The sequence below is a fragment of the Entamoeba dispar genome, genomic scaffold, assembly GCF_000209125.1.
Source record: "Entamoeba dispar SAW760 scf_1105229458257 genomic scaffold, whole genome shotgun sequence".
Classification (NCBI taxonomy): Eukaryota; Evosea; order Mastigamoebida; family Endamoebidae; genus Entamoeba; species Entamoeba dispar.
The window spans coordinates 1-10481 of record NW_001853102.1 but is presented as its reverse complement, the minus strand read 5'-3'; the positions used below and the strand labels follow the sequence as shown (position 1 = coordinate 10481).

Sequence of the window (10481 nt, the reverse complement as noted above, 5' to 3'; positions counted from 1 at the left end):
ACTCGTACTATTAGATGAAATTAAACAAATTTTTAATGAATTAACAAAATTATCAATGCCATCAGTTGTATTAGCATCAAGGGCTCACTTATGTTTATTGGATGATGTAAGAGAAAGCAAACATTCACAATTAATGTGTCAAGAAAAAAGAGATAAAGGGTTATGTCCATATTATCATGATATAGAAGATGAAATACCAATTATTGCTGGAATAGATGAATTAGTTCAATTCGGTAAACAATATCAAAGATGTCCCTATTTCTGTTCAAGAAACAACTTTTATAAATCACCATTTATAGTTTGTACATATAACTATATTCTTGATCCTAAAGTAGAAAATGTTACTGTAGGTAAAATGAGTGACTTACATCAAACGCTGCTTGTTTTTGATGAAGCACATAATGTAGATAATGTTGTTGTTGATGCACAAACACTTACATTATCACTAGACACATTAGAACTTGCAACAATTTCATTGAATCGTCTTTCAAAACTTCTTTCAATTGAGGCATCAAAAAGACCTTTAGAAAATGAATATAAACGACTTGTAGAAGGACTTAAACATTCAGAATTAACAAAAGAAACTGAAGAAGAAAGACAGAAACTCTTTTCTAATAAAAAAACAACAAAAAGAATAGAAGAAGAAAATGATATTCCGATTGATACAATAACTTCTATTCAATTTGTTATTTTAATGAAAGGTATTGTTAATTTCTTTAGAGAGAAATTACGTGAAGCTCCCATACACAAAAAACAACATATTAATGAGCACCATTCAATTCCAATTAAAAGTGTTGTTGATTCATTTTGTGATTCTTTAGCATTAACACCAGAGATTGTTAGTCTTATTCCTCTTAGACTTCATTTACTTATTAAAGCACTTGGAGATGAATATGGAGGAAGACAAGACGTAAAAGGAGATTCATTTTATTACGATGACTTATATCTTGTAGCAGATTTTGCAGCATTACTCTGTTCTTGTCAAGAAGGATTTTCTTATGTCCCAGATGTTGTGAAAATGGATAAAGACAATTGTTTTCATTGTGTATTAAATTTAATTTGTGTTGATGCAGCAAATGCTATTCAACCAACATTAAATAAATTTCATTCTATTGTATTCACGTCAGGAACATTAAGTCCATTAAAAACATATATTAATATTCTTGGTTTAAATAATGTTGTTGAAGAAAAACAAATAACATCTTCTTTTAGTAATACGAGAAGAATTTGTCCATTATTTGTAACAAAAGGATTTGACAGTATTTCAATTACGTCACAAACTCCCGATACTTCAGGAACAGAAGTGAAACAAGATAGAATTTTATTTTCATCACAATATACATATAGATCAAATAGATTAATTATTCATTCTTATGGTAGATTAATAGTAGAATTATCGAAAACCGTACCAGATGGTATTTTATGTTTCTTTCCAAGTTATTCATATATGAATATTTGTATTTCATATTGGGATGAAATGAAAATTATAGAGTCTATCTATCTTAATAAACTAATTTTTGTAGAGTCAAATGATGGTGAAGAAACATCTCTTGCTTTTCAGAACTATAGGTTAGCTTGTCATACTGGTAAAGGTGCTATATTATTTTGTGTTACTCGGGGTAGGTTATCTGAAGGAATAAATTTTACAAATCATCTTGCTAGAGCTGTTTTAATTATAGGAGCTCCATACCTCCAATCAGAAATTCTTACAATTAAAGAACGAATTGAATACCTTGATAATAAAAAGGTTATTTCAAAAGATGATTATTTAATATTTGATGCTATGAGAACATGTAACCAATGTGTAGGAAGATGTATAAGAGGAAAAAATGATTATGCTGTTGCAATATATGCAGATAAAAGATATAGATTTAATGATAGTAAAATTATTTCTTCTATGCCTCAATGGATTGTTGATGCTTTAGAAAAAAGATTTACTGATATTTCTGCTGATCAGAGCATTAAATTAACAAAAGAGTTTTTGATGAATATGAGTTATTTATTCAATAACCAACCTAATTTAAAATCACAAAAAGGCAAGACAATATGGACATTAGAAGATATTCATAAAGAACAACTCAGTTCGTTTAATGAATGAATTTATTTTTTATTTCTTTTATTATAATAAATTATTAATTTAATTGTTTAAAAATAATTTTTATTAAATATTTGTTTATTACCACTTTTATAATAACAAATTAACTAAAAAAGGAATAAAAAAAATTGAAACAATAAAATTAGAAGAGCATACATCCTCCTTTCTTTTTATCTTTTTTAGCTCCTCCAGCTGGAGAAATAACAGCTCTAACAGCCTCATCGAAAACAAGTCTTAAGTTCTTTTGAGTTAAAGCAGAACATTCGATATACTTAACTGCTCCAATATCTTTGCATTTAGCTTCACCTTGTTCAGTAGTAATTGGTGTAATTTTTTTCTCTTCTAATCTCTTTAATTGTTCTTTATCTTCTCTCATATCAAGTTTAGTTCCAACTAATAAACATGGAGTCTTTGGACAATGATGAGAAACTTCTGGTTGCCATTTAGATGAAACATTATCAAATGATGGTGGAGAGACAACTGAGAAACAAATTAAGAAAACATCAGTTTGTGGATATGATAATGGTCTTAATCTATCATAGTCTTCTTGTCCAGCAGTATCCCAAAGTCCAAGATTAATTGGTTTAGAATCAACCATAACAGTTGCTGAATAATTATCGAAAACAGTTGGAATATATTCATTAGGAAAAGCATTAGTTGTATATGAAATAAGAAGACATGTCTTTCCTACTGCCCCATCACCTACAATGACACATTTGACGGCTTGCATTTTCTGTCTTTTGAGAAATTAAGATTGTTCGCTTTTTCTTTTACCTCCTAGATCTTTTTATTTTTTCTAAAACCCTGCCGTTTTTTTTATCTTTTTAAGTTCTTCTTCTTATTTCCTTTTCTTTCACTCTATCTTTTTCTATTACTTTAATGCAATTCTTTTTTTATTTTTTTCCTATTTTCAGTTTTTCTGTTCTATTGATGGAAAACGGGAAAGTTAGATTGCTTCGTTTCAAAGTGACTTTTTAATATTTTGTTTTCATTATCTTTATTTCTACCCATCTTCCTCATAATGAAAGCGAAAAGCGAACTTTGAAAAAGATAACAAAAAACAATACAATAAATTAAATAACACAATTTTCAACACTTTTTTTCATTTCCTTCAAAATAATTATAATGGAAGAATTTAACAAAAAAGTTTTGTCCAGAGTAAAATGCAATTCATTACTTTTTTCTTTTTTAGAGAGATCTTAAAATGCTATTAGAACATAATACTGAATTTTATTGAAAGAAAAGTTAGAGTACCGTCATTGGATACTTAATTGCAAAACATCATTTTTATTAAGAAATTAATTTAGTAATAAAGTAGTTGAAACTTGTATTGATTAATTTTTATATAGTAATATTAGTATTGCAAAATAGTAAAAATGTAGTTCTTTCACATATTTTTTATAGTTTTTATCAATGCACTTTTAATAGTTTATTTTAATTCGTTATTTGAAATGTTGGTCAAGTTAAAACTAATCTTTTATCTTAATAAATTGAAACAAAAAACATATGGATCTGTAGTATTCATTATGAAAATAAATAAAGTTTGAAAATAAAATAATCAAATAAATAATTTTATTAGCTGAATATTTCTCAAAGAATAAAATTTTCTTTTTGGTTCTCTAAAAAAAAAATAGAATGAAAAGGTTTAGTTCATTTGTTGGGAAATGAAGAAATAGAATTAGTTCATTCAACAATATTCTCTTTTCTCATTATCATCTTCTGAATACTTTTAAAATTATTAAAAAAAAGTATAATTATATAATTTCATTTTTAATAAAAAAAACTATAAATTATAGTTTTATTTTTTACTAAAGGAAACTTAATAAAAGTGTATTGAGATATGCAACGATTGTATGATTCTCTCTGGAAATTACCTATTCAAACACCATCTGATATAGACACCCACCAATACCTTTTTGAGTTATTAAATATTTTAACATTAAAATTATTGGAAATACATGTTCCACCTCATAGAAATTCAAGACTATCTAAATGTCGTTGTGCTTTATGTAGGTATCAACAACTTTGTGAAGTACTTACTCAACCACCATTCCCTCATGAGCTAACTCTCCCAAGAAGAACACCAAATTTTGCTTTAAAATATCTTCCTAAATGTATTTATTCATTAAACATATCACACACTCTTTTAACACAATTTTTAATACCAAAAAGATTTGATTGTCTTGTTGCGTTAAATGTTTCTGCAACATCTATTGCAACAAATTGTATTGATGATATAGCAGCATTACCACATTTAAAGAATCTTAATGTTAGTGAATGTAGACTTAAAGATTCAATTATAACCCAATTAAAAGATGTTCCATTAGATACACTGATATGTACAAATAATAATTTAACAAATAACACATTAATTCAACTTCAAAACACACCATTAGGAAATGCTTTAAAATATTTTGATATTTCAAATAATCAAATTAAGTCAAGTTCATTAAATACAATCTTAAAATATCCCGAACTTGTCATTTTTATTGTTAAGGGAACTCAAATAGATCAACGTTCTTTAAAAGCATTTGTCTCACGTCATGAACAATTTAAATATAATGGAATGCAATTAGAACGTATTGGTAGAAAATTTAATCAAAAACAATTTGATTCTATTAATGAACAATGGGGACTAAAACATTTTTGTGAGGCTTTGTGTGTTGTTGGGTGTACATCATTTAACCAAGAACAAACAAATGCTAAAACATCAACAGAGAGTATCATATTTACTGCACAATAATTCATCTTGAAAATAGAAATTAAATAATAGAATTAAAACTAATTAATTTATATTCGTCCTTTTTAAAATGGAACTAAAAAGTTAAAGGAAATAAAAAAAAATATTTTAATTATCAACTTAATGAGAATTAATAAAGCACAAATTATCAATTTCTTTCAATCATTAAAAATGAAAATATTTTTTCAAATACACCAACACGCTCCAATGTGTTTAATGTGGATTTCATTAATAATAATTCAATTATTGACAGGATATGTTATTTTAAAAACTAATGTTAACGTTATAAGTGAAATTTATTCAATTCAAAATATTTATTATGAAGAAACTGAATTACCAAATACTTTTATTTTAGAATTACCAAATATTCCAATTATTGCTTCTAATGCTTCAAAAAACTATTTTCATTATAGAAATGCAACTTTTGATTATTCATCAGTATCTGCTTATTATTTGTCATTATTATATACTGAATATTTGCATTTAAGTGCTAGATTAGGACGTAATAATTATGCATCAATTTCTCCTAATAAATTAGATGAATTAGTCCGTAATGAATTTCAAGGTGATTGTATTGATGATCAACTTAAGGGTGAATGTCAATATTATAAATTGTTTGGTGGTTATTCTAGTATTTCATTTGATATTGTTAAAGAAAGAACACAACCAACAGATGTATTTGTATTACCTAAATTAGATACACTAATGAACATATCAAATCCTGATATAGTTAATTTAACTTCTATTCAAATCTCAGTTAATCAGTACAAAAAGTATCACAAAGTTAGTGACATTAAAAGAGCTTTATTTGAAAATAAAACACCATTAATTCTTAATCATCCAGAGTATAAAAGATGTAGAAATCTTGGAAGTTTAACTGAAGAAAATATTAAATGTACAAATGCTATTAGTAAAAATGGAAAGTATGGAATAGATGAAATACAATATCATTTAGGATCTGTGTCATCATCGGTTATTGTTGGATGGAATGAAGAAGGGTTTATTGTTAGAGGAAAAGAATTAGGACATACAAAAGAATATTATTTAGGTAAAATGTCAGCAACAGAAGATATATATTTGTGTGGTAATACATATGCATTTGATTCATGGATATCATATAATGAATCATTTGATATTTTTGATGCAACTAAATTAAAATATAAAAGAAATAAAGAATATGATGATATTATTGGAACTCAATTGAATAATGGTCAAGAATATTATGTTTGTGGTGATGGTAAGAAAGCAAAAGTGGAATATTCTTCAAACAAAAAATTAGGTCAAATTAGATTAAAACCAACCACTAATTTATTACAAGAAATTACTATTTCTGGATGGGAAGAACTTTTTGAAACTGTACTTATTCCATCGCAACAAGAAGATGGTGTTTCTGAATTACAAGAATGTTTTTATAATATTCTTCCATATAATGTATATTTTAATTATTATTCTCATTCATCAGACAATTATGGAATTATAGTTTGTTCTCTTCTTTCTTTTTTTATTAATAAATATCTTTTAATCGTTTAGGGTGCTAAACAATATAACTTTACTTTTAGTGGTAAAACTTTACCTGAAGAGTATTACTCTACTTGTCATGATATTATCATTGAAGGTGCTTATGTTATCAAAATCTTATAAACTTCTTTAATTAAATCTTTCATTTTTAAATTTAATTAATCCCAACTTATTTTGCATTTTTTATTAATTATTTGAGCACCAAACTCATCATATTCAAATGAATTGACAGCTAATTGATTAAATTCTGAAATAGAAGCAAATATTGAACCACCAATCCAAGATGAATATTGTCTATCTGCTGGTGCTTCAATACCAACTTCAATTGAATCATTACATAATTTTTGTACACCTGAAGCAAGACGTTCAGCAAATCCAGGATAAAGAGTATTACCACCAGCACATAAAATATTCCCAAATAAACAACGTCTAACATCAATATCACATTTCATTACACACTCATAACATGCAACATCTAATCCTTTTGCTAAAATATCATCATTAATAAATAATTCTGGTCTAAACAAAATTTCTGGACATAAAAATCGTTCTTCTTCAATTGAAAATTCTGTTCCATCTGGTAAAGTGTATGTACGTAATAAATCTGGATCTGATGATAATCGTACTACATCCATTAAATCTAATGCTACAAGACAATCTTTTTTAACTTGATTTTCAAGTACTTCTTTTGCTGCTGCTGTAGAAAGGTTAACATCTCTTTTTTCACTAATTGTAGAAACAAGATATTCCAACAAATCATTTCCTGCAATATACTGTTTATGAACACATGATGAAATAACATATCCTTCATAAATTGGTATAATTTGTGTAATATCAGCGCCTGAATCTATAACTAATCCATCTGTCTTTTCTGATGCAAATAACGAAAGAATTGGTTGAATAGAAAAGTAAACTGATGGTGCTTTAAATCGTTCAAACAATAATTGTATTGTTTTTTCTCGAATTTGTTTTGGATTTAGTGCAGGTTCAGTAAATAATATAGGTTTTCCATATCCTTGACATTCGTCTAACGCATTTTTAAATAATGCACTAGCCATTGAAATATCTTCAATCGTTCCATTTTTGATTGGTGATTTGATTTGAAATTCTCGTTTTTGTTCCTTTAAGATCTTTCCTACATAAAAATCAGGTTTTAGTTGTGACCTTTCCCTCGGAATTCCGACATACGATGGAAAAATATTTGTTGGCATAGATTCTCCGGCATTTCCTACACGACACGTTTGTGACCCAAAATCCAAAACTATTGGTGTTTCCATTTTTCTTTTTATTTATTACTTTTTTATTATTTTATTTTAGTTCTCTTCTTTTTATTATTTCTAATTTTTATTTCAAGTTTTATCTTGAAATTATTCCTTTTATTAGATTCTTTTATGTTCCTGTTATCCTTAACTTTTCTCATCTGCTCAAAAATCGAAAGGAAAGGAATAGATAACAGAGAACAATCTTTAGATAGAAAAAAAAATGAAGTCTTTTAGATCAAAAGGACATAACAAGATAGAATTTCCTCCTTTACAATCATCTAATTCATTTGATAATCAGTTAGATTCTATTGATTCATTTATTCAATCAGATAAAATTAATAAAAATGAAAAAAAATTATATGAAATAGAATTATTAGTACATTCTTATGAATGTTTGTCTATTGATTTTTTAGTAATTTCTTCTTCTTTGATAATATTCTAACCTTTTTAGGGTATTCATTGTTAACTTCAGGTGAATTGAAACAAATTGATTCTGTTGATATGGGAAAGTTGAGAAAAACTTTAGTTTCAAATCTTCAGGTTGCTCAACTACGTAGATACTTACCATTATATGAGAAAAAATATGACCAAAATGAATAAATAGTACATAAATTAATACATTAATTTAGAACTATGATAATTTATGTTTCATTATTTTAAGGTTATTATATTTTATTAAAAAGAATTCCTATTTTATAAATATAATTTTATTACTGATTATTTCTTTACAATATATTGTTATTTTTTTCGTAAACTGTTCACATTAATTCTTTAACGAGAGTTGTTTATTTATTGAGTATTGCTTAGTGTTATTATTTTTACTTTTCTTTTGTTGATTATATTGATTATTAACTTTGTGTTACAAGTAACGAAAGACTGTTCTATTTTTTACTTAAGAAGTATAAAGAAATTATTTTTATTGTTTTCTATTTAAAACTGAATTAGGAATCTTTTTTAATTATATTTCATCAAACAGTTCTTCCAAAACATTAACAAACAAAGAGATAATTAATACAAAAAGTAATTAATTGGTAATAGAAATATAATTAATTGTATCTTAGTCTAAGGAGATTGTCCTTAAAGTTTCGATGGATAATTAATATAAATAAATGAAAAAATAAATAAAGAATATGAATTGAAAAAGGATTCTGGTTAAAGAAAATAAATATTTTCTTAAAAAAACAAACAACATCCAAAAAGAATTCTATAAAAAATAGATAAATTTTAAAAATAAATTTTAACTATTCATAAATTAGTTTATTGTAAAGAAACTTCTTTCTTTTGAAATTTATCAAAGTTAATTCCAACAAAGAATGGACGAAATTTTAGAGCTTCAAAATCACAATTTCTTTTTGATGGATCTTTTACAAGTAATTCTGTTACAAAACTTTCTACTTCAGGGAAAGTATTATAAGGGAAATTAATAGGTTCACTGATAATTTTTTTGCATACAGTCGATGGATTTGTATCATAAAAAGGTGCTTCACCAAATGCCATTGCAAATAATAAAATACCATAACTCCAATAATCGACAGCAGCAGTTGGTTGTTTTTTTTCTAATAATTCAGGAGCAAAATAATTATAACCACATTTATAAGAAGCACGTAAACCAACTGGAGTAGTTAAAAAGATATGACCATCCTCAGTAATTAAAACAGTTTCAGGATTAATTTCCATGTGAATATAATTACATTTATGTAAAGCATTAATTGCAAGTAATAATTCTGTTGCATAAAATTTAACACGAGGAATAGGTAGAATAGAAGAATTCATTATTTCTGATAATTTTTTTGTTGGATATTCGTTCATTACAAAATGTAAATTTTCTGATTGAAATGATAAACAAGTACGACATAAATATGGACACTCAGATAATTTAAGAGAATTATGAATTGATTCAATATATTCAATTTCATCACTATTTAATGTTAATTTTAATAATGTTTTCATTGAATATTTAATTTGTGTTCTTGTATAAGTAACTGTTTGAACAGAACCTTTATCTGTTTGCATTATTGTATTTCCAATATTAAAATTATTTAAATCAATTTCTTCATAACGTGAAAATCCATTTTGTGATGTTTTATTATCTTCAATAAATTCAATAAAACTTTTATACCATCTTTCTTCTACTTCTTCATCATCAAACTTTAATCTAAATACTCGCGAACTATCAAAATGAATTTCTATCATTAACTTTTTTCCATTTACTTTAATCACTTTTATTGCATGTTTCATATCAACTTCTCCTTTTTTACATGTCTCCTAAAAATATTTGTTATTTCTTTTTTTGTCTTTTTCTTTTGTAATTCTTACAAACTTGTCTATTTGTGTAATAACTAATATTCCCATCTGTGGTAAATACAAACCACCTTTTCTTCCAACTTTTTACATTACTTCCTTCCTTAACAATATATCCTGTTTGAATCTGTTTTACTGTTGACATTCAAATTTGATGATCTAATTATTTTCTTAAAACCCACAAAAAGGATTTTCTACTTTTTCTATCTTTTTCTAAAATCTTCATTTTTTTTTCTTTTTTTTTAGTTTTATATATTTATATTATTCTATTTCTCTTTTTTCATTCTTCTTTATTCTTAATGTTTTATTGCTCTTTTGTATTGTTTTTTCTCGGTAGATTATCAACCCTAATTTTTAACTTATTTTGTTTTAAAGTATTTCTTAAAGGTCTTTCGTTTTCAATTACTTATTCTACTTACTCTTTTGTTTCTTTTTTTGTAAATTCTTGTTGTAATAATTCTAAATGAAATTATTTTCATTTCTGTTGTGTGATTAAAACTTATTCCATCCCAAAGTATTATCATTAGCAAATTACGTATGTTAATAGTAAAGAAATAACCCAGAA

At 25.7% G+C, this 10481-nt stretch overlaps 8 protein-coding genes across 8 annotated transcripts in view, besides 13 other annotated features; 5 read left to right on the top strand and 3 right to left on the bottom strand.

The window, feature by feature from the left end:
* The window catches only part of EDI_241640 (DNA repair helicase rad3/xp-D, putative), a gene marked incomplete at both ends in the record, with an annotated part of 393 nt that extends 379 nt beyond the window's left edge, over window positions 1-14 (top strand). The window contains one exon of the mRNA XM_001733199.1: window positions 1-14. This exon is cut by the window's left edge and continues 379 nt beyond it. Within this exon, the coding sequence (XP_001733251.1) occupies window positions 1-14 (14 nt within the window).
* A 41-nt stretch (window positions 15-55) lies between these two features.
* On the top strand, window positions 56-2098 carry EDI_241630 (DNA repair helicase rad3/xp-D, putative; the record flags this gene model as incomplete). The annotated part of the gene is made up of 1 exon (XM_001734366.1): window positions 56-2098. The coding sequence occupies one exon, from the start codon at window positions 56-58 to the stop codon at window positions 2096-2098; it is 2043 nt and encodes a 680-aa protein (XP_001734418.1).
* Window positions 2098-2179: a sequence feature (AT_rich).
* A 58-nt stretch (window positions 2180-2237) lies between these two features.
* On the bottom strand, window positions 2238-2825 carry EDI_241620 (RAC GTPase, putative; the record flags this gene model as incomplete). Its single annotated transcript, XM_001734365.1, has 1 exon — window positions 2238-2825. One exon carries the CDS (start codon window positions 2823-2825, stop codon window positions 2238-2240), a length of 588 nt encoding a protein of 195 aa, XP_001734417.1.
* Window positions 2826-2905: 80 nt separating this feature from the next.
* Window positions 2906-3024: a microsatellite.
* Window positions 3025-3624: 600 nt separating this feature from the next.
* Window positions 3625-3673: a sequence feature (AT_rich).
* Window positions 3674-3822: 149 nt separating this feature from the next.
* Window positions 3823-3903: a sequence feature (AT_rich).
* Window positions 3904-3935: 32 nt separating this feature from the next.
* EDI_241610 (uncharacterized protein) lies at window positions 3936-4838 on the top strand (the record flags this gene model as incomplete). The annotated part of the gene is made up of 1 exon (XM_001734364.1): window positions 3936-4838. One exon carries the CDS (start codon window positions 3936-3938, stop codon window positions 4836-4838), a length of 903 nt encoding a protein of 300 aa, XP_001734416.1.
* Window positions 4017-4045: a sequence feature (AT_rich).
* Window positions 4839-4854: 16 nt separating the features above from the next.
* Window positions 4855-4892: a sequence feature (AT_rich).
* A 34-nt stretch (window positions 4893-4926) lies between these two features.
* Window positions 4927-4951: a sequence feature (AT_rich).
* A 7-nt stretch (window positions 4952-4958) lies between these two features.
* Window positions 4959-6476, top strand: EDI_241600 (uncharacterized protein; the record flags this gene model as incomplete). The annotated part of the gene is made up of 2 exons (XM_001734363.1): window positions 4959-6314; window positions 6366-6476. The coding sequence occupies 2 exons, from the start codon at window positions 4959-4961 to the stop codon at window positions 6474-6476; spliced, it is 1467 nt and encodes a 488-aa protein (XP_001734415.1).
* A 5-nt stretch (window positions 6477-6481) lies between these two features.
* Window positions 6482-6516: a sequence feature (AT_rich).
* EDI_241590 (actin, putative) lies at window positions 6512-7630 on the bottom strand (the record flags this gene model as incomplete). Its single annotated transcript, XM_001734362.1, has 1 exon — window positions 6512-7630. One exon carries the CDS (start codon window positions 7628-7630, stop codon window positions 6512-6514), a length of 1119 nt encoding a protein of 372 aa, XP_001734414.1.
* Window positions 7624-7716: a microsatellite.
* A 119-nt stretch (window positions 7717-7835) lies between these two features.
* Window positions 7836-8215, top strand: EDI_241580 (uncharacterized protein; the record flags this gene model as incomplete). The annotated part of the gene is made up of 2 exons (XM_001734361.1): window positions 7836-8007; window positions 8067-8215. The coding sequence occupies 2 exons, from the start codon at window positions 7836-7838 to the stop codon at window positions 8213-8215; spliced, it is 321 nt and encodes a 106-aa protein (XP_001734413.1).
* Window positions 7945-7991: a sequence feature (AT_rich).
* A 62-nt stretch (window positions 8216-8277) lies between the features above and the next one.
* Window positions 8278-8328: a sequence feature (AT_rich).
* Window positions 8329-8703: 375 nt separating this feature from the next.
* Window positions 8704-8838: a microsatellite.
* Window positions 8839-8872: 34 nt separating this feature from the next.
* On the bottom strand, window positions 8873-10061 carry EDI_241570 (serine/threonine protein kinase, putative; the record flags this gene model as incomplete). Its single annotated transcript, XM_001734360.1, has 2 exons — window positions 8873-9880; window positions 9936-10061. The coding sequence occupies 2 exons, from the start codon at window positions 10059-10061 to the stop codon at window positions 8873-8875; spliced, it is 1134 nt and encodes a 377-aa protein (XP_001734412.1).
* A 45-nt stretch (window positions 10062-10106) lies between these two features.
* Window positions 10107-10247: a microsatellite.
* Between the last annotated feature and the right edge of the window lie 234 nt (window positions 10248-10481).